We start from the raw sequence: 21,116 nt of genomic DNA, 5'->3' as shown, positions 1-21,116 counted from the left end.
CTTTGGCGTGCACTACTACAAGACCGACTACCTCGCGGCGATGTCGTCGAGGGTGGGATGCGCGCGGCGTTAGAGGCGGACTTAGAGGCGCCTGACTCTCAGCCAGCCGCCGCCCCGTTGTATAAGACGAGGGCATGTCGCGCGGTCACGATGGGCCAGCTGGCCAGTTGGACCCTGATTACGCAGTAGTCTCGGTGGCCCAAAGCGGCACGGCGAGCAGCAAAAGCACAACTCGAATGCAGCTGTTCAGGACGAGCACACGCGGTATCGATCAATATCACCATGGGGGCACAACGTGGCACGGTCGAGGCGCAGCACACGCGAGCGCCTCCAGCAGACGCGTGGAACATTGGATCAGAGGGCGGAGAGTGTTTCGGATGGGTACAGACAGCTCTGCCGAGCGGCTGCGGGAGCTGCTGTCCGCCGTACTCGTGGCATGGCCTGCTGCACGCCGTCCTGCGTCTGGAAATTTGGAGCGACGTCGTCGAAATTAGCCTTGCTTCGTGACGTTGCAGGACAACTACGGGGCAAGTAAGGGTAAGAGAAACGTCAATTGAAGTCTCAGCCAGCATAAAACCCGTGAACAGATTGCAATTGCAGCACCGTCACACTATATCCCACATCGCTCTGACATGCCCGGCACTAGGCGGACTAACGTCGAGCTCCCGCCAAGATCTGGAAGTTGTGCCTTAGCTCTGCTATCCACGTCAAGAAATCTGCCCGGGATCATTGCACGGAGCCTCAGGTCGTCCGTCCCCATCTCGTAGCATTTGGTTTCATCTCACCGTATCCTCCGTCACCTCGAGGCTCCGTTTTCCCCTTCACGCCCTCACAGCTTGCCAGCTGTTCCCCACTCCTCTTCACCATTCACCTTGGGCTCCCCGCTGACGTACTCGCCCGTCGCGCCTTCTCCTTCCGCCGACCGTCGTACCTCCTTCCCCGACAGACGTCGCCCGCCGAACCTCAAGAACCTCAATTGCCAGCTTGCTCTGAGATACCCAAGGATACCAGGCTAATCTTGACCCTTTCAGCAACATAGATATGGCTTCTCAACCCACCCCCAGCCCCCAGGCGGCCAACCTGGACCGCTACGTTGTAATCCATGTAGCTACCACCTGCGACGAGCACGGCGTGTATGTTACCAAAGACTCTGCCGAGGTCATTGAGCTCGGTTGGATCCTGCTCGATGCAAAGTCGTGCGAGGAGGTATGTCTGCCAGATCCAATGCCGACCTCAATCGCTAACTCTACAACAGCTTCATCGCGAGTCGGTCCTCGTGAAGCCCGTCAACACTCCGATCACCGCCCTATGCAGTAAGTTTGCTCTTCACCTTCATGGTCCACAATTTGTGCAATTTCCGCTGACGTCGAACCCTGCACAGCCAGCTTGACGACCCTCACATGGGACCAGGTCCGCAACGCCGGTTCCTTCCGCGACGCCGTCGACCGCTTCAGTAACTTCTACAACGAGCATATTGGCCCGAAGAACTTGGAATTCGCTTTCGTGACCCTAGATTCCTGGGACCTCCGCGTCCAGCTCCCTCGCGAAGCCCGCGACAAGGCCGTCGTTCTTCCTCCTTACCTCCAACACTCCCGCACCTTCGACCTCCGCACAGAATACCAGAGGTGGCAGGCACACCACCCAGAGTCGCTTCCGTTTGGCTCCAGCGCCTTGACAAACATCTGTGCGGCGCTTGAGGTGGAGCCTGTCCAGTCGTCGGCCCCCATCAAGCACAACCTGCCCTTTCACTTGCAAGCCCTCGCGCCCGCTTCGCCCCGCCGGGCCATGGAAGAGGCTGTCACGCTTGCTCGCGTGCTTCGCGGTCTTATTCGCAAGTCGCAACCACCCCAGGATCACCCCGACGTTCTAACCAAGCCCATGGACGCCCGCGCCGACGTTCGCGCTTTCTTGTCGGAGCGAAGCAAAGTCCTACACATGAGCGGTCTCCCCCATGACACTACTCAATCAGAACTCGAGAGCTGGTTTACTCAGTTTGGCGGACGCCCCATTGCGTTCTGGACTCTCCGCACTCCAGACCAGCACAAGCCCACCGGAACTGGCTTTGCGATCTTCTCATCCCACGAAGAGGTATGTACTGCGTCAGCAATCTTCGCGCTTTAATATGCTAACATTGAATAGGCTGCGGAATCACTCTGCATGAATGGACGCGCTCTAAACGAGAAGGCCATCGAGGTCTCGCCGTCCTCAAGCCGTGTCATTGATCGCGCTGGCGACATCATCGTCCCCTTCCCTCCTAGCAAGAACCGTCCCCGTCCCGGTGACTGGAACTGCCCCTCGTGTGGCTTCTCCAACTTCCAGCGTCGTACCGCCTGCTTCCGATGCTCTTTCCCCGCCATGCAGCAGGGCCCACCAGGTGGTGATCCCATGGCTTACGGCGGTTACGGATATGGTGGTCACCCTGGCATGATGGGCCCCCCTCAACACCACATGGGTCATGGCCACGGCCACGGAATGGGTGGCGGGCATATGCGCGGTGGCACTGGCGCTGTGCCCTTTAGGGCTGGAGACTGGAAGTGCGGAGAGAACGGCTGCGGCTACCACAACTTTGCAAAGAACACCGCCTGTCTCCGCTGCGGAGCGAGCCGTGCCGGTGCTGCTGTTGTGGCTGACTCTGCTTTCCCTTCGCCTATGGATACTCCTTCCGGCTTCGGTATGGGCCCTCCCTCCATGGGTGGCACTCCCGGCGGCGGTCCTTACGGTCCAGCTGGCTACGGCGGCGGTGGCTTCCCAGCTCAACAGTACGGCGGTCCTCCTAGCTCTTACGCTCTGCCATCCGGTATGGGCGCCGCTAGCCCTTACCCTCCTATGGGTGCGCAGTACGTGCCCAATGGTGGCATGCACTCCACTCCCTTCGACAGTCGCTCAGCTGAAGCCGCATTCTCTTCTGCCGACCCCTACCCCAGCCAGGGTGCCGTCAACGGCGGTGATGGTCGCAACGATCCCTTCGCTTTCCTTTCGAGTGGCTTCGGGTCTCTTTCTATGAACGACGATCGCCGCAACGTTTCCAACCCCGCAAACAAGTCACCGGCATAAAGACTCTCGTAAAATAGGTATCGATCATCTGGAGCGCGGATCTTGCGGTGCAATTTGATATGGGACGGTTTCTTCGGATAGGCTGGCGTGGGCAAGATTGGCTTTCGGGGAGTTGGACAGCGTCGGTCGATTAAGAATTTGTGGCATTTGCAGGCTACCTACGGCTCGGATGCGTATAGACGGAAAACCTCATTTGACGGAGTTCGATACCTAGGATGGGGGTGTTTGGGGATCGACTTGCATTTCATTTCAAAAGCGGGGCGGATGGACAAAAGTACAACACGGACGGCGGCATACGGGCTTGCTGGAGCTTTTGGATTCCATGGTCGATCATTTCGTTTGATGTCTAGGCTGTGAGCTTCTCTTTCCATATGCCTTGCTTTTCTTTCTTTTTTATCTGATCCAAATTGAACACATCGCTTCGGCGATCAAGGCGCGGAACAAGAGGCAGCTCCTTAGCCTCGTGTCTTTTGTACTTATCATAGAATTACCTTGCTTACCTGCCGTAATAATTTCCAATCCATCTTGCTCATTACGTGTTGGTCATGATTGCTTTGCATGCGGTAGTGGCAACACGATCACGACTGCAAGCTCCTTTGATGTGGTGAGTATTACCGTGCCATGTCGAAGATGGAAAGCGAACGGGACCTTTCTACAGTCGCCATACATCAGCCGGACGACCGTTACGATTCTGAATGCATTCCTGCTGAATTTTCGCTCCAAGCAAAACTACTAATTTTTCACACACAAGGTCACCATGGTACGTAGAAATTCACCAACCAAATAACGGTGGCCAACCATACAGATCCCATTGACATCGTAGACGCTGCTAGTTGTGGCTGAACATCGCACCACCCACGTGTATCTAAAAATGTCCAAATACGGCAGACTATGATGTCTGGCGGCTTGGGCTGATCGCCGCTCGGTCCGACAAGACTACTACATACCTTGGATTGTAGTCTGCGCACGGATTCAAGAGGAACTACAAACACCCTACACGTCATTTGCCCATGTAGCGGTCTTCCCAGTAGAGAGCGGCTGATGGTAAGAGGTGGACAGCATTTCACCATACGTCGCCCGCACTGATGCGGCGCGTCGCACTGTGTCCTTGGAACGCGAAATGAGCGTCCCGCTCCTGTCTCCTGTGTACATATTGGACTCTTTTCCAATCTCCACAGTATCTCCGTAATTGCAGAATTCGCTCGTCTCATGGTAGCCATCTTCGTAAATTGGCTTGCACCTGATGGCTGTGGTCAATATTGCGCTGAGGTCTCCTTCTTCACGTGGCACTACAATTCATGTGTAAACATTTTTCTCAGCACAACGACTGTTTCGGGTTTACTGGAGCTGAGTAGCACGGCGTAGCGCCTGGATGACGCGATGTCCTGAAAGAGATCCTGGGCCGTTCGTAATTTCGTATCCGGTAATATTCAGCAACGCTTGTTGGTCGCCACGCAGATTCGGGTGCCTTGGTACCATCCGTACGGTCTCTTTATAATGCGCCAATAGAACGAATTACCTCGAAATCTTGGGAATTTCGAGGCCTAATTAGTCCCGTCAAGGCGCAGACTTTGAAAGTTGAAGAGGCTGCGATCAAGCATGGCGAGCGATCGATAACGCCCGAATACGCGAGCGACCGTTTCTTGTTAGTTGCAGGGTCCGGCCTGTGAACCCCTAATTCCAGCCACCGGGTGAGGCCGCAGATCACGCTATGCGTCTAACTAGGGATTTCTATTCCTAGATTTTCACTCCAACACAGGGCTGAATTATCGCGTCTCGGCGGCCTGGCCGTCACCCCAAGGCTCTGAGGGGTCCCTACGCAGAAGGTCGCTCTGCAACAGAAGGCGCGTATGGGCCCGCTCACAGAGCTGACAACGTTGTGTCACGTTACACAAGCATGCACTCGCATGAGTAAGACGGGGCAAACGGTGGCTGTGTCTGAGCTCTAGGGGCTGTAATGTCAGTCAAGATGCATCTCGCGAGGCCGGTTAAACTCATCGTCCATATGGACTCTAGCCGTCTATGGACTGTGCCTCCACTAAGCCGCACTGTCGTTGCCTACCGTTTGCATGAGCGGGTCGTAGCTTCTTATCTTACCAAACGCCACGCACCTTTTTCTATTGGTTTGGCAGGTTTCACGCAATGCTGACGCTCAGTAATTTCACTTGAACGCTCTCTCACCCCTCTCTTTCATATTGAACCTGGTCTTCCTCTGTCATTGTCCTCCACTCCGATTATCCACCTTCATGGACTTCCTCCGACGATAGCAATCCACCCGCGACTATGCTCGTATCCGTCCCCTCGATACCGCGACTCATCGTCATCCCGCTCTTCCTTCTTACATGCGGCATCTTCTTTCTCCCACACGGCTATTATGGGTCGAATGCCTTGCATATGCCTTTGTTGACGGGCAAAAACCTCACTGCCGCTAGCTCCACCTTCGGCGCACCTGTGCGAGAGTTCTGGTCGGACCTTGTCACAGCCCTAATCGAGTCGCAGCCGCAATGCGAGGCCTTACGCCTCAAAGGCGACGGCGATGCACTGGTGAAGAACTTTTTACCTCTCGAGCCACATCAAGCGCATCCTGAGAAGTTGCTGGACTTCACCGACAAAGAGGAGACTGCTCTATTCCAGTCTCACTATACTATGCGTAGATGGGCACAACTTCTGGCACCAAAGTTACCATTTGCCAAAGGCACAACGGGGATTGTCACCACTGCAGACGTCTTCTATATGCCGATCTTCCTGGTGTCGCTGCGCATGCTGCGGAAAACTGGCTGCGACCTACCCATGGAAGTTTTTATCGATGACTGGACAAAGTACGACCCGGAGATATGCGACACCCTCCTACCGTCCCTCAACGCCCGTTGTGTAGTCTTGTCCAACATCTACGACACAGCCACAAACGCGAAGCCACCCAATCACTACCAGTACAAGATCTTCGCCATCCTTTTCTCATCCTTCCAGCATGCTCTCTTCCTTGATAGCGACGCATTCCCAACCCAGGATCCCACCAAATTCTTCTCCGCCGCACCATATACGACTCACGGCCTAGTCACTTGGCCCGACTTCTGGGCTCAGACGATATCCTCGCATTACTATCATATCGCCGCGATACCAGAAGTCGCCTCTCAATCGAGGCTTTCTACCGAGAGCGGCCAGCTTCTCATCAACAAGGACATCCACCGCGCGTCGCTCCTTATGATGGTGTACTACAACTACTACGGCCCAGACTACTATTACATCCTTCTTAGCCAAGGCAGCCCAGGTGCTGGCGACAAAGAAACCTTTGTACAGGCAGCACTCGCAGTTGGCCTGCCCTATTACCAAGTCCAAACACCCCCCAGTGTTCTTGGCAACCATATGAATGGCACTTTCAGGGGGACCGGCCTCGCGCAAGCAGACCCGACACTCGACTACGAATACCTTATTCCAATGCGCAGCCATATTCACACCGAAACACTCTGGCGAGACGCCGACCTTGCGAAACCGAATACCGAGATCGAGAAGGGACATGACAGGATACTCAAAGCCCCACATAAACCATCGATCCTCTTCCTGCATCACAACAATCTCAAGCTTGACCCGGCGAAGATGCTAGACGATAAGAGAGTGTATGGGGATGACGACGGTCCGCACAGGATGTGGGGCCCGAACAAAGACATGACGGAAGACCTAGGGTATGATGCTGAGCGCAGACTATGGGACGTCATAACGGAAGAGGGATGCAGATTGGACTCGAGGAGTGAAACATGTACAAAAGTACTGGCGCATGTGCAAGGGGTGTTTTCTTGATGGCCTTGACGCAGTTTGAGATGATGGAACTGGCCTTGGACCAGATCGTGGTCTACGATGATTGGTATGAGTTTACGTGATGATTTCGGAGTATATTTTGGCGATGGGCATTGATGTCGTCCTTTCCGGAGCAGTTTGTAGTATACCCCCTCTTAAATTCTATATAATGATCTCTCGAAAGTGCGGGAGGTAATGGGTACCCTTCTACGATGGTCACCCTGATGCATGTGAATGAGCGGTTGATGACGCTAAATTGAGACTGAAATGAACACAGAGCACGCAGTACGTCTAACGGTGACTGGACGATTGAGAGGAAGTATCATAAGACGTTTCTGCATTCATGAACTCATTGCGCACTACCGGAGCTCCTTCGTAATCAAGACAAAACATGCCGAGAAGAGGCCAATGGGACCATGTAACGCCGTCAACCCAGAGAGGTCGAGAGAGAGAAACAAAGAGACTACGCAGAGTGATCCATCTCGCTCTGCAACAAGCTCTCCATGATGTCATCTTCGGTCACTTGTGTCCGTCTCCTGTCATCCCTGCCAACTGTCAACGTGCTGTGCCCAGCCTCAGACTCAGCATCGTCTTCTTCCTCCTCTTCATCCTCATCCTCAAGAGGCATACGCGTGCCCTCACCCTGCATACCCGCTAGCATAGTGTCTTCATCCTCTTCCTCTTCCTCCTCTTCTTCGTCGTCGACCTGCGTCACATTAGATTTCCTTTGACTCCGCGATGCAGAGACCTCAGTAGCATCGCCTTCTGTCTCCTCCTCGTTCACTTCCGTTGCGTCGGCAGCAGCAGTCGTTTCGGGTGTGGCTGTGCGCTCTACATCAGTGTCTTGCACTTGTGTAGTCTCGCCGAGTCGCTTAGTTAGCGTAGCTTCCAGCTTGATCAAAGCGTTGCGTTGAGTAGCGTCAGTGCCGATCTTTCCTTCTACAGCCTCGGACATTAGCTCGTGTAAGGTGCGGAAGCTTTCCTCGTCGAGTGCGCCCTCTTCTCCTTTGGGAATTGGGCCAGAAGGCGCGATGAACAGTTTGCCCAATAGCGAGAGTAAAGGCTTTCGCTCATCCTTTGAGCATGTACCTGTCAATGCGCGTTCCAAGATGTCGATCGCGAGCTGGACGTGCGGTTCTTCAGCTTCGGTAATGGTGCTTGTCTTTCCGTCGAGACCAAGTTCGGTTGCGCCCACGACCTTACGTCCATCGGTCCATTCGGCAAGATGTGCAGTGATGACAGGCCAGCCCACCATCTCATCTACATCTTCGTCCTCGACGTTGTCATCGCGCATTATGAGTAGTTTTGAGATTACTGGCACAGCAATCTCACCCATCAGCTTTGCGTTCTTGAGCTTGGAGTGACAGTACACGGGCAAGAAGTAGCTGAGTGCTTGCCGCAGAGCAGGATTTGACGCCGTCTCGGGGTCAAAATACGTCAGGGTGAAGGCTTTAAGGACTTCGGTTGTCGACAGAGGAGGCAGAATACCCAAGAGGAGAAGTTTGGAGGCTGCGGTGCAAGAGATCAGGCCAATGCGCTTATTGTCCGAACCGAAAGCCTTGAGCAAGATCTTGGTAACGGGGCGGATTCGTGGGTTTGTGATGGGCTCTGCATCTTCGGTCGAGGCATCTGGGTCTGGTATCGTAGGTGTGAGAAGCTGAGGATGTGTGATGATTACATCTGTCAGAACCTGAATGACGATCTCTTTGAGGGCATCATGGCCCTTCATGAAACAATGGAAGAAGAGATCGAGGTTATTATCAGCGAGGTCCTGCTTCTTGTTAGTAAAACACCATGAGTGGTTATGAGCTCCTTGACTTACCTTGCTAAGGAGGGCTGCGAGACCCAAGCAGATAACACCACGCTCTCGTATCATAGCCTGATGAGCTTGAACAGCAGGGATGATAAGTGTGTTGAGGATGCTGGTGAGTGATGTGTCTGACTCCAGATCGCCTTCCACATTCTGGAGTGTGCATTGAGCAATATGCAGACACTTTGAGTACACCATAACTTCGCGGATCTGTCGCTCTTCTTTCTCTTCCTCGGAGAGATTCTCGGAAGCCTTTGAGGTCTTGGGCTTGATCAACGGTGCATCCCCTTCGGCATCAGATTGCGCAGAATGGAAGCTCTCTTCAGCGTCCTCGCCAGTGACTGTAGCATCGTCGGAATCCAGTAAAGAGTCGCGGACATCGGCAATGGCCTCTACGATAAGAGCACAGAAGTCTGATTCGCCACGGGCTCCACAGACCTTGCGCAACACCTCGATGGCGAGCTTAGTGCACTCTTCCGGCAGCTGGGCCTTGGCAATGGCTTCACGCATGATGTTGTACATTTGCCTACGCCCCATCTCGTCTGTATAGTCAAGGGTGTGAGCGATGTGGAGCAGTTGCTGAACAATGAAGTCTTGCTCCTCGACGTCTTCTTGCGCTTCTTCAGTCTCTGGGTCGTTCTCTTCCAGGACAGCAACCTTGTCCACCAATTCCATCAGAGAGTTGAGCTCTCTCTGTAGGACGAAAGCAAACATGGTAACTTCTGGCATCTTATCTTCTATCATGCTTCGCACTCTCTCGTCGTCAGTGCTGTGACTGTAATCGTTCAGTGTGCGTGCAATAAAGGCCGTCTGCGCATCGAGGTTGTTCCAGAATTCATGATCGAATGTGATTTCCTTGCGGTAGTCTGGCCGACCGTCCCAAAACTGACGCATCGCTTCGTGAGCCATGCCCTCTTCTTCCCCAGATCTGGTGACATCGATACGCTCAAGAAGCTCGCAAAGTGCTTCTAGATTTGGCGGAGCGACATCTCCTGGCTTCTTCTCCTCTTCTGGTCGGGTATCGCGCCCAGAGGCACAGTCCTCGAGCCAGCGTTCACGGAACAGGATGGCAGCAGCCTTGCGGACAAGGTCGTCTCGATCGCGGAGACCCCATCGGATGAGCTTCTCACGCTCGACAAGAGACATATGACGGAAGTCTCCTAGCGCAGGTAGGATTTTGCCGTAGACTAATCGGCGAGTGGTAGCATCCATGTCTCGAGCTCGCTCCAGGATGTAACGGAGGGTGGATGGCCACAACGGTAGGTTTAGCAGAACAGCGCGTCGCACTTCGGCACTCGGATCGTTAATCATAATGTCCAGAAGCTTGTCGAGGATACCGCCAGCGGCCTCATCGTCGCTATCCTCGTCGTCTTGTTCTTCATCATCATTACCAGCCAGACGGCCCAAGCCCAGGATGGCCTGCACGCGCACTGTTGGCTCTTTGTCTCGCAGACGCTTCAAGAAACCCAATCTTATTAGGTCAAATATATCGTCGTCGATGGTTGTGAGGCTGTTTACGATGTGCGCGACCGTTTGTGTGGCTCGGAAACGGACCGTCTTGTCCTTTGCCGTTAGGAGGGCGAGAATGATGGTGAGGATGTTTGAGGTCAGGCGACTGCTGGGCGTTTCGTGGAATGCTGTGGCTTCTTCTTCCGACTCGGCAGCGAATATGGTTTGGTCTTTCTCAGAGGCATGCTTCAGGAATAGGCCCAAGAAACGTATCACCCTGTCTCCAACCGGTTCGCTCTTCTTGACGGCCATGATCCTCAGTACGCATCGCACTACCTCGGTGTTGAACTCCTCCTCGTCAAAATCCTCCTGCTCCTCACCTTTGGATTTCTTCCCGCCCTTGCCCGTGTCTGGTGGCTCGAAGCAGCATGCTTCTTGTATCTTTCTGAGGTTTACGATGAGCTTCCTCTGTGTTGCAGTCGTCCTTTGCGCATCGCTGAAGACCTGGCCGATCTTTGTTCGGAGAGGGGTGACGGGGCCTTCATCGGGGATTTCGACTGCGTTCGAGGACTGCCTGGCGGACGATGCGCGTGTGGACTTGGTGGTGCGTGTCGCCGAAGAGGTCGATGTTCGCGGTGCACGTGTCGATGTGCGGCCGACCATGTTGACGAGGCCGTTAGTTGCGTGTCTTGTCGCAACGTCTTGACATGCAAATGCGGGCGTCGGTGTTGTTGTTGGACTGTTTACCGTGACCCCACGCGGCAACAACTCGTGGCTGCAGGGGTCTCAGGACGACAGGGGTCCTGCAGTTGCGACATCGGGCGAGAGCGCGTTGATTCGCCGATCAGCCGAATGGCATCATCGTGAATCTTTAGTACTCCAACTTTCCCATGCTGACTTGTTTGCCTCTTTCTGTAAAGCAACAATGTTCAGGACTGCAGCGCGGAGTTTCGCCGCCACGGCATGGCGGAATGCTGAAAGCCTCAGCCAAATAGAGGCTGCACAACAGACCGCCATCAACATTTCGCAAGCCCAAGGCATTGGACAGCGGGGTTTCCTAGATGGTACCGTATTCGACAAGCATACCTAAACCTCTATACTGACTCTTCTGTACAGCGATCGGAAAGACCCCCCTCATCCGCCTCAAGCGCCTCTCCGAAGAGACCGGCTGCAATGTCCTTGGAAAGGCCGAATTCCAAAACCCCGGTGGCTCTGTCAAGGACCGCGCCGCCCTCTTCGTCGTCGAAAACGCCGAGCGCCAGGGCCTCTTGAAGCCTGGCGGTACTGTCATCGAAGGCACCGCTGGAAACACTGGTATTGGTCTTGCACACGTCTGTCGCTCAAAAGGATACCGATTGGTAATCTACATGCCCAACACGCAATCGCAGGGAAAGATTGATTTGTTGCGCTTACTCGGTGCGGAGGTATACCCGGTACCAGCGGTGGCGTTTGACAATCCGGAGAACTACAACCATCAGGCCAAGCGACATGCGGATAGATTAGAGAACGCGGTTTGGACGAATCAGTTTGACAATGTGGCGAACAGGCAGGCGCATATTGAGACTACCGGACCTGAGATCTGGCATCAGACAGGTGGAAAGCTTGACGCTTTTACCTGCGCTACTGGCACTGGAGGCTCGCTCGCGGGTGTGACGCGGTACCTGAAGGAGAAGAGTGGCGGGAGGGTCAAGAGCTTCCTAGCTGACCCTCCAGGTTCGGTACTGCACTCCTACATTCAGAGTGGCGGTAAGCTTCAGGAACGAGCTGGTGGCTCGATAACCGAGGGCATTGGCCAGGGTCGCGTAACGGAGAACCTGAAACCTGATATTGACCTCTTGGACGGCTCAGTACACATTAGCGACGAGAAAACCATTGAGATGGTGTACAGATGCCTGGACGAGGAGGGTCTATACCTAGGCGCAAGTTCGTGCCTCAACGTCGTGGCAGCCAAGGAGGTGGCAGAGAAGATGGGCAAGGGATCAACTGTCGTCACTTTGCTGTGCGATGGCGCATACAGATATGCTGATCGCCTCTTCTCAAAGAAGTGGCTGGAGCAGAAGAAGCTGTATGATGCGATACCTGAGCGGTTGCGCCGATACATCGTACTGGAGTAGAAGACCAGAAACATATACATAATGCAATAACATGGATGTACAACAACACACGCGTCTGCGTGATTATTTCCTCTATATTGTACTACAACTACACTGTACAAAATCCAATCTCTAGAACGTCCATCTATAACTGAGCCTGCGCATCTAAATCATGGGGCTCCCGCTAGCAAATCCATTAGCTACAGCCGTTATCAGTTGGTTTGCAATGGCAGTCTTCGGCGGCAATCTCAGTCCACCCTCCTTGTACTCTGGCCCAGCATCATCTCCAAGTCCACTAGTACCAATACGAAGCGCCTCTCTGATTTCGTCTGCTGTGAACCATTTCGCGTCCTCCAGCTCAGCGTCGTGTCCGAGATGAATCGTTTCTCCATCCGGAATGGCTTGCCCAATTGCGCCAATCATGAGATTAGCAGGGTAGGGCCATGGCTGAGTGCTGTGAATAACAACGCGACCGAGATGTATACCAGATTCTTCCCAGACCTCGCGACGTACGGCTTCTTCGACACTTTCGGCGGGTTCGAGGAAACCAGCTAGTGTGGAGTAGAAGTGGGCCGGCCAGCGCTTCTGGCGTCCTAGTAGGATCTTCGTGCCGTCGGCAGATACAACCGCCATGATGACCGTAGGGTCTGTTCTAGGAAAGCACAGGTTCGAGATACCGGTTCGGGTCGCGCAGGGTGGGCGCTCGCCTTGGTTGACTTCGGACGCGATGTCCTTAGGCGGGCAAGTGCGCTTGAAACCGGCGTTAACTGAGAGAGTCTTGTAGCCGCAAGAAGCGCAGAAAGGGTTTCGTTCGTTCCAATCGAGGAGATGTCGGGCTTCCGCATAGATGGCCGCTGTGGAGTGTCAGACAAGGATCCTGAAGACTAGTCAAGATGGATCAACGGTAACGCACCTTCCTCAGCCTGCAGACTCAGGTTCATTCTACCCTTACTAAACTCCAAGCCCGTGCTTGTCATTCGCTCCAGCAGTTCCTCTGCCTTCTCCTTCACACTCTCCTTGGGTGTGACATCGACGGCGAACCATGGTTGTCCTTTGTAATGCTCCTTGTACTTGAATCCATCTTTCCGCTCGTCCAGGCCCAAGAAGATTATCTGCGGAACGTACAAGCTCGAGTTGTACTGCGCAATGACTTCTTCCTCCGACTTCTCGAACGGGTTCTCGCCAATGAGTGGTTTTACGTCGGCAAAGGTGCAGCGGGCGAGCTCCGACCCAGATTTTGTAAGGGGCTCGAGTTTGTTGAATAGCAAGAAGGTTGTGCTGGGATGATTGAGTGCCGAGGAGAGGAATTGGTGGTCGGGACGCAGGAAGCCCACGCGATTGAGTGGGGAGCCTGCATGATCATGTTAGGAGCGTGTTGCAGAAGGGGTATAGGTGGGTTATCTAGGTACCAGAGAAGTAATTGGCAACCTCCTTTCCGAATCGGCGGCTCAGCATCGAATCTACTTCTGGATGCGCTGGCTCGGGAAGCTCAGGTTGCGGTGGCATCGTCTGGTATACTATGACGTCTCTTGGCCTTGCACACTATGCTGAGAAAGAAAGATTCGAATTTGTAGTATTGAGACTCTAGGGGAACTCAGATACAAGATCAAGGGTAAATGCTACTGAAGGCAAGGCGACTGACGTCTTCGCTTTGCTTTGCCCCACGCCGCTAGATGGCGTGCATTACAAACCATGAGATGCGTGTCGAGTTCCGAGGCTTCGGTTCATTTCCGATGCTGCGACCTTATCGATAGCTCTATTTGGACTTCTGGCAACACACACTCAGCCTCTCGCAGGACCCTCTACATGGAGCTGAGACAACAACTATGAGTCGCTTCTACGTGCGTAATCCCAGAGGCCTTTTCTTGTCGTGCACATGATCACGCGAGTTTGCGACTAACCCACGTCCTCCAGTTCGGCGACGACTCGCGTTCCGCATCCAGCGACAACGATAATGACGACGAAGACAACCTCTCCACCCTCCCCTTCGCGACGCCCTTACGCCGATCAGACTTCCTCGCCCCGAACTTCTCACCGGCATCATATCTCTCTACGCTCCACAACCGACACCAAACGCTCGAAGACCTGCGTTCGGAACTGCGGTCGCGATCGCAGCTTCTCTCAAAGGAGCTGTTAGACCTCGTCAACAGCAACTACCAAGACTTCCTCAATTTGGGAAACAGTCTACACGGCGGCGAAGAAAAGGTAGAAGAGGTGCGAGTAGGACTGCTGGGCTTCAGGAAGGAAGTTGACGGCCTGGCCGGTGTGGTGGGGAAACGAGAAGAAGAAGTCGGGGAGTTGCTACAAGAAAGGAGAGATGTTAGGGCTAAAATTGACTTGGGGAGGCGGCTGATCGACTACGACGCTAGACTCAAAGAATTGGAGGCTGAACTTTTGATTGAGACGGCGGGGCACGAGACGATCATCCTCGGAGAAGAGGTCTCGGATAGCGAGGACGAGGAAGATGAAGACGAGGAAGAAGAGGGTTACGGCGTGTCGGTCGCCAAGTTGAGGCGGAATGTTGTGCACTACCGGTTGGTGCTAGGACTGCAGAAAGAGCTGAGCGAGCATCCATTTGTGGCAGCCCAGGCGGCCAGAATAGCAAAGGTGCGGAGTACGTTGTTGATGGACCTGAGTACTGCACTGCAGCAGGCCAAGACTGCTGATAAGTCTGATGCTGGTCGTGTGATGAAAGTCATGAAGATATACGCGGACATGGAGGAACCTGCTGAGGCAGTCAAGGTCCTCAAAACACTCAAGTCACCATAAGAGAAGATATTGTCCAGCATAGCGACGGCGTTCGGTATGGTACATTGGTCATACACCCCAGAAAGCTACATTTACAAAGGCCCACTCAACTCCTTTGGTGATATGGAGTCCGGTCCTTTAAAGTCCCCGCTCAACGTGAAACCGGGTGCGTTCGTCGAGCTAAGCACCACTTCGTGAATCTCCTTGGTGATACGATCGCTCATTTGCGCCATTTCCTTCTTTATCGCATCCATGAATCCCTTGATATTGTTCTGCATCTCTTCTGGCGTGAATCCTAGTTGTCCAACTGCCATACGAATCACACCCAGGCGTTCTCGGTACTCGCTGCCACCAGTCATATTTCGGACAGTGACGCCCACGTTCGTAACGACTGTTCCTGCTTTTGTGCTCGGCATCAAGCCTTTGGGACCTAGCAGCCTTCCCAACCCCGCCTTGTTCATCTTCTGCAGACTATCAATGTGGCAGATGCACCGTTCGAAATCGATCTTCCCCTCTTTAATCTGGTTGAAAACCTCGTCCTCGCCTACAAGCGTAGCACCGGCTGCTCGTGCTTCAGCAGCGGGTTTCGAATCGGGGGCGGCGATGACGCAAATTCGTATATCAGTCTTGACAGGGTGCGGGAGTCGTAATCGGTTTCGTATGACGGGTCCGTTCTTGAGTGTGCGTAGGCGTACATGTAGTTCGTATTTGGAGGAAGACGGGTTGCGGCCTACTTCAAAGGCGCGGATATATCTGTTCCACCGTCAGCCCGCGATCTTCCCACTTCCTTGTACATGTCCAAATAGAACGTACTGCATTGCATCGATAAGGGAGAATTTCTCTGCCTTCTTCAAGTCATGTTGCAAGAACGTGTTCCGCGCCTTCTTCTTTTTCTTGGGTTGGGCTTTTGTGGTTGCGCATCGTATCGTCTGGTGCGGTATTGAAGCGAAGCGCGGGACTTCTGATCTCGAGGCGGCAATGGATGATATAGTGAGTCTGCTCAGAGGAGCTAGTAGCGATCGTGGATGTGCCATTGGTGCTGATGCGGATGTAGGTGTTCGTCGCGACAATGCCAAAAGTTCGGTCGGCGATTCGGGAATGCCAAGACATGAGTGGCGCTAGAATCCCATACCTTTGCTGTCTTCTCGCGTCAAGACATTCATGTGCCGTCACGTCATAACCAGCTGGTAAACACGTGTCCTGTTATATTGAGTTTCTCCGAGACTATTCCAACTGAGCCATACGTGGGGCAACGAGGCAAGAGCCAAACGACGAGACCGCGACGAAAGCCAACAACACACGACACGTCGAAGGCTTCATCCACGGCAAAGAAGCAATCATACGAAAAAGGCTGCACCCATTTTGAGCTCGAGCTTCCAATACCCAGTGAATGATCGAGTACGGGACATACCCACCGCTATCAGAATATATCTAGAATAAAGCGCTATATGCTGTACGGGGTTCTGCATGTAGCCACGGCATGTTCGCGTTAGGCTTGACAGTAAGCAAAGCCGACCATGTCAGCGACTGACTCATCGTTGCATGTTTGTATGCTGGAATATACAATGAGCATACCGTTGCCTAGCTTCATGAAGTTTGGTGTCGAGGCGCAAAGCCGTCTGATTCGCACGACTGGGTGTGATCCCGGAACAGCCACGATAAAGATATCTGCAGTTGGGTGTCAGCACTCCGCGCGGCCGATTCTCATTGGGGCCTGGAACAAGGCCCTCTACCCAGAGGTGTGCAGACATAAGAGTCACGAAGCATCGGAATGACTAGTCCAGCCGTGGACAGCTGAGGTCTTACGCTAATCCTTATTCAGTGATTACCGAGCTTAAGGAACGCCGATTGGACCTTTCGTCTAGTCTATTCCGACGTATATCAGCCTTCAGAGGCTGACCAGAGAGTAATATAAAGGTTGATAAGGAAGGCCCTGTGAGAACTAGAAACCTAATCTCACAGCATTTGACAACTATGGATCACACAATCTTCACACCGCAGCTAAAATTGACGCGGATCATGGCAGCAGAGAGAGGAAGCCAAGAATTCGAGTGGCTACACCAACTACGCAGTGACGAGAAGGCCGCATTTTGGAGGTAGGTCGTCCCATCTTCTGTCATTAGCCACCCATATATCGTGCATCATGTACACTGGGACTGAACTAATGCCGCTCAGCATTGACGGGATCGCCAAAACCGCCGAAGACACCGAAAGATTCACCAAATACGCCCTGCCAGTCACGGTCAGCGAAGGCGAAACCAAGTCATACCGAGTATCCTATGCCGTACACGAGTTGCTCTTGTCTCCCGGACACGATGGCGCAGATGATGGCGCAGATAATGACTCGATTCCATCTCGCTTCATTGGTCATATCGGTGTAAAATCTCTCGGCGATCGGAGCCTCACTTTGAGATCTGACATTCTGCCTCCTTCCTCATTCGAACCGGAATGTCTCACCGTCGAACTTGGTTATAGCTATCTACCCTCTGCTTGGGGTAAGGGTCACGCAACAAGTGCTGTAAAAGCACTCATCGATGCTTGCAAAAAAGAAAGATCTTTCTGGGAGCCATACGAAAAAGTCTTTCTACGAGCTATTGTAAACTCTGAGAACCCGGCGAGTCGGCGTGTGATGGACAAGAGTGGTCTGAAGGAGCTGGGTGTGCACGTCTGGGAAGGTGAAAAAATATATGTCGCAGGGAGATGGAGGACAAGGGATGAGTTGCATGTTTATGGAACGTTTCTCGTGGAGTGATGGACTATCGATCGTAGACTGAGTTACACAGCCCGCATATCTATCATGAACCAGTAGCAGATGACCATGACGCTCTACTGGTAGAGTGGCTCGAAGTGTTTTCCGAAGATCTGGGGCCGTAGTCTTTGACGCGCTCACCACTACTACTCTCTCTCCATTGAGCTTGAGCTTCTGGATCTGGATTTATCCTTTGTCTCTTTGATTTGGTTCTTCTCTTTCGACTCTCTTTGCGCCATCTTCGAACGTCGCGAATTATGCCCATCGGACTAGTGCCAAGATCTTGAAACCCGAATTTCGCAAGTGGAATAAGAATGATCGCGTTCGAAGAAAGTACAAGGATGATGATCACAGCGGTAAACCCTTTATCGATCTCACGTAGCCCAAGTAGGATTACAGGACTAAGAACAGCAGCTGTAAGCGCCCCAACTAGCACAAGCGGGAAGACAGCAACGAATGCATTGGTAGATGTTCTCGATACAAGCCTGCTGATCGTAGTGTGTAGCCATCTCAGGACTATGTGTGTCGGCAGTGGTTGATTGTGCGGAACGTGTGATTCAGCGTGGATTTGGCCCAATATCTGTGTTTTATATGCGATGAGGCGGGAGCTGCGAATGCTGAGACGCATAGCGTAAGCTATAAAGACAGTGGCTGCGGCGGCGAGGGCGAAGACGTAAAGCGGCACTCCGTTGCTCAGTTCCTTGACTTGCATGCTGAACAGACTTGCAACGAAGGACAGCGGGATAAAGACAAATGCTAGCTCGGTGAGTTTAGACACGCTCTCAGCTTCCGCGATGCTTCGTCGGCTGTCAACTATTTGCATTTCTGTAAGCAATGCCGTGGAAGACCTTTCGACAAGATTGAGACAGTTCCTCAAATTCTGACTCGCGTCCCTTGCTAGCCTCTCCGATGGTAGCTCGGTTCGTTGATTGCCGTTGAGATAGAATAGCTCCTTATCGTTCTGGAAGTGTATCAAGGATCGCAGTTGCTGGTCGACCTCCGCAAGTGTGGAGTTAAAGCGATGATGTAGCTTTCTCCAATGCGTGACCCGCTGTTGCATCACATCTTCGTTCAGCGTGTCTTGGCGTATGCGATGCAATGAATCGCGTATGACATCGGTCAGATTATGACAATCATCGTGAATAATTCTGAATAGTATCTGGAGTGGGTCTGACAGTAGGGTCACGAGGTCAGCGTGTGTCTCATGAGACTCGTAGAGAGACGTTTACCGTGTATCTTTTCTTTGCCTTTTCCTGTCGACTGCAAAGCAGCCTCAAACTCTCCAATTACAGAGATGGGAACGTGAAGGCGTTCGATATACGCTGGCATATCAAGCGTAGTAAAGGTATCGCCGAATATCGCTGAGGATGAGGATCCAGCTTTGATAGGATGATATGGGATTACCCGGTTATAATCGTGAGCTCGATCCTCCAGAGAACATACAGAGTTTCTTGCTCGATCCGTATCGGGTCTGTCTGCTGTTTTATGCGTAGTTCGAGTCGTTGAAGCACCAGTTCTACCATCTGGACTTGGCTTCCGCTTGATAGCCAATCCTGTACTTCGCCGTCGGGCTCCTGTCACTGGTAAGATTGCTCTTGTAGCGTCGACCACAGAACCCGTGACTCTTGCACGGCTCATCTCAACTTCGGCCTGTGGGTCTAGAAGCGTTACGCCCGCGGGGGCTTTGGCCAACACAGCTAATCAACTGTCAGTCGTTTTACTTCTCTCCTCCGAATGTGAGAATGTGACCACGAAATAACATCTTTGTATAAAAATTCAAGGTTCGCAAATGACTCTTTTCGCGAACAACCAACTGCTCACAAATTCGATGCAAATTCGAAAAGTGTGCGTTCTCCTAAGTCTTATATGCAGCGCTGCTGAGGAGTGTGTTTGTACGAGAAGATGCTGGGTCTTACCGGAGTGGGTATCGGGTAAGCCAGCGGGTAGCAGCGACTCATCCGTTGTAGTGTCTACATTTGACGCAAGTGAAGATCGTACCGATTCCGGACGCGCAGCTTGAGTGGACAGCGGCCGTTGTCGCGTAGCCCATTCCTCAACGCTATGGTTTTGAGCCTCCTGCGCGTTCAGAGCGTTGAAGCGTACTATCTTCATTCTGGAATGAGTGGCATCCTTGTGCTGGCCATGATCGGTACTCGATATAACTCTGGTGAAAGGCAGCGGATCGAGTAACACAATGGCTGGGATCGTTAGGACACATGTAAAGAGTCTTAGACTTGCGCAGAAAGTCCCTTCCACATACCGAATTTGCAGTCGTTAATGAGCCGTGTAAAGATCGTTACTCTCTCTTCCCGTGCAATAGGATACTCCGTCTCGGAACCTTTCTGATAAGCTCCGGGACATGGGCATAGTTTTACATTGCGACGCAAGATGTTAGTGGTTGTTCGCAACTCGTGGTCTTTCTCACACCCCTCAACCATACAGCGCACCTTTGGATTCCGGTCGTGGAGCAGCCGATTACGGAAATCTGAACTCACGGGAAGTAAAGGGATTATAGGCCGAAACCAGGTCAAAGACGAACAGTCCGGACTCGACGAATGATTCATCCACCGACCTCGTGTCGCGCCATCGGGTGTTTCGTCTACAAAACCAGAGCCATCTAAGTGTATTTCGAACACTCCTGGTGGAATTTGGAAGGCGGCACCCAGATACTCAATCAAGGAAGGATTGAGGTCCTCTACAAAGATGACTCGAAGAGGGCATTGAGGCGGAGTACGTCTCAACTTATTACGGAAGTCTTCGTATGTCGGTACCCCATTCAAATGTGCATCAGGCCAGAGAGTTTCGGGAGATGTACGAGACTGCTGTGTTTCGAGTATGTCATACAAGACGATATGTGAACTCCAGATATGTCGTGTATTCACGGTACTGGCATGACGTAAATTGGAAAACCGCGCAGCTGATCTGAGCAGATTTATGCGATAGGTATCTGCCTCATTGTTGTTTGTCTCCTGTTGCACCTCTGATGGTTGTTGTCTTCGGTTCTGTCGAAGCTCTCCGTTTTTCAAGGCTATTAAGACTGCTTTCCAGAACTTGCTCGCCTCTGGTCGGCGCGGTATATCGTCTTCCGGTCGCTGCCTGATTGATTCACGCTCTGGTATAAGCGACTGCTGTAATTGCTGCCTTGCAGTTCTATCGCTCGCTTTCTGAGGCTCTTCTCTTTCTATCGCCTTTTCTCCAGGGACCAAGCCCGCTCGTAGCCTTGCTCTCCCACGTTCGCGCTCTTCGCCGGGAGGACCTGCGCGGTCTGGTCGCACTATTGGCTGTTCCACAGACTTGGGCTCGCCGCTCTGGCGTGGATCTCGGATAGACAGCTGATCTATTGAAGAGGAACGAGATAAGGGTAGAGCAATTGCGCTTGCGCTTGCCGTCCGGCACTCTGACTGCAATCGTCTTGGGTGGC

General features: G+C 52.9%; 7 protein-coding genes across 7 annotated transcripts; 4 read left to right on the top strand and 3 right to left on the bottom strand.

The window, feature by feature from the left end:
- Positions 1-1,041: 1,041 nt before the first annotated feature.
- Positions 1,042-3,054, top strand: J4E83_000914 (uncharacterized protein; the record flags this gene model as incomplete). The annotated part of the gene is made up of 4 exons (XM_049327871.1): positions 1,042-1,206; positions 1,256-1,313; positions 1,382-2,088; positions 2,140-3,054. The coding sequence occupies 4 exons, from the start codon at positions 1,042-1,044 to the stop codon at positions 3,052-3,054; spliced, it is 1,845 nt and encodes a 614-aa protein (XP_049192389.1).
- Positions 3,055-5,448: 2,394 nt separating this feature from the next.
- On the top strand, positions 5,449-6,849 carry J4E83_000913 (uncharacterized protein; the record flags this gene model as incomplete). The annotated part of the gene is made up of 2 exons (XM_049327870.1): positions 5,449-5,456; positions 5,487-6,849. 2 exons carry the CDS (start codon positions 5,449-5,451, stop codon positions 6,847-6,849), a joined length of 1,371 nt encoding a protein of 456 aa, XP_049192388.1.
- Positions 6,850-7,309: 460 nt separating this feature from the next.
- Positions 7,310-10,768, bottom strand: J4E83_000912 (uncharacterized protein; the record flags this gene model as incomplete). The annotated part of the gene is made up of 2 exons (XM_049327869.1): positions 7,310-8,617; positions 8,669-10,768. The coding sequence occupies 2 exons, from the start codon at positions 10,766-10,768 to the stop codon at positions 7,310-7,312; spliced, it is 3,408 nt and encodes a 1,135-aa protein (XP_049192387.1).
- A 262-nt stretch (positions 10,769-11,030) lies between these two features.
- Positions 11,031-12,219, top strand: CYS17 (Cysteine synthase 1; the record flags this gene model as incomplete). The annotated part of the gene is made up of 2 exons (XM_049327868.1): positions 11,031-11,169; positions 11,222-12,219. The coding sequence occupies 2 exons, from the start codon at positions 11,031-11,033 to the stop codon at positions 12,217-12,219; spliced, it is 1,137 nt and encodes a 378-aa protein (XP_049192386.1).
- Positions 12,220-12,363: 144 nt separating this feature from the next.
- Positions 12,364-13,704, bottom strand: J4E83_000910 (uncharacterized protein; the record flags this gene model as incomplete). The annotated part of the gene is made up of 3 exons (XM_049327867.1): positions 12,364-13,052; positions 13,112-13,549; positions 13,608-13,704. The coding sequence occupies 3 exons, from the start codon at positions 13,702-13,704 to the stop codon at positions 12,364-12,366; spliced, it is 1,224 nt and encodes a 407-aa protein (XP_049192385.1).
- A 320-nt stretch (positions 13,705-14,024) lies between these two features.
- J4E83_000909 (uncharacterized protein) lies at positions 14,025-14,967 on the top strand (the record flags this gene model as incomplete). The annotated part of the gene is made up of 2 exons (XM_049327866.1): positions 14,025-14,039; positions 14,113-14,967. The coding sequence occupies 2 exons, from the start codon at positions 14,025-14,027 to the stop codon at positions 14,965-14,967; spliced, it is 870 nt and encodes a 289-aa protein (XP_049192384.1).
- A 71-nt stretch (positions 14,968-15,038) lies between these two features.
- Positions 15,039-15,980, bottom strand: J4E83_000908 (uncharacterized protein; the record flags this gene model as incomplete). Its single annotated transcript, XM_049327865.1, has 2 exons — positions 15,039-15,699; positions 15,760-15,980. 2 exons carry the CDS (start codon positions 15,978-15,980, stop codon positions 15,039-15,041), a joined length of 882 nt encoding a protein of 293 aa, XP_049192383.1.
- Positions 15,981-21,116: the final 5,136 nt, after the last annotated feature.

This window comes from Alternaria metachromatica, assembly GCF_023757995.1.
Source record: "Alternaria metachromatica strain BMP 0045 chromosome Unknown scaffold_2, whole genome shotgun sequence".
In the NCBI taxonomy this organism is placed as follows: domain Eukaryota; kingdom Fungi; phylum Ascomycota; class Dothideomycetes; order Pleosporales; family Pleosporaceae; genus Alternaria; species Alternaria metachromatica.
The sequence above is the reverse complement of the archived record's forward strand: the minus strand, read 5'-3'. Positions and strand labels throughout refer to the sequence as shown.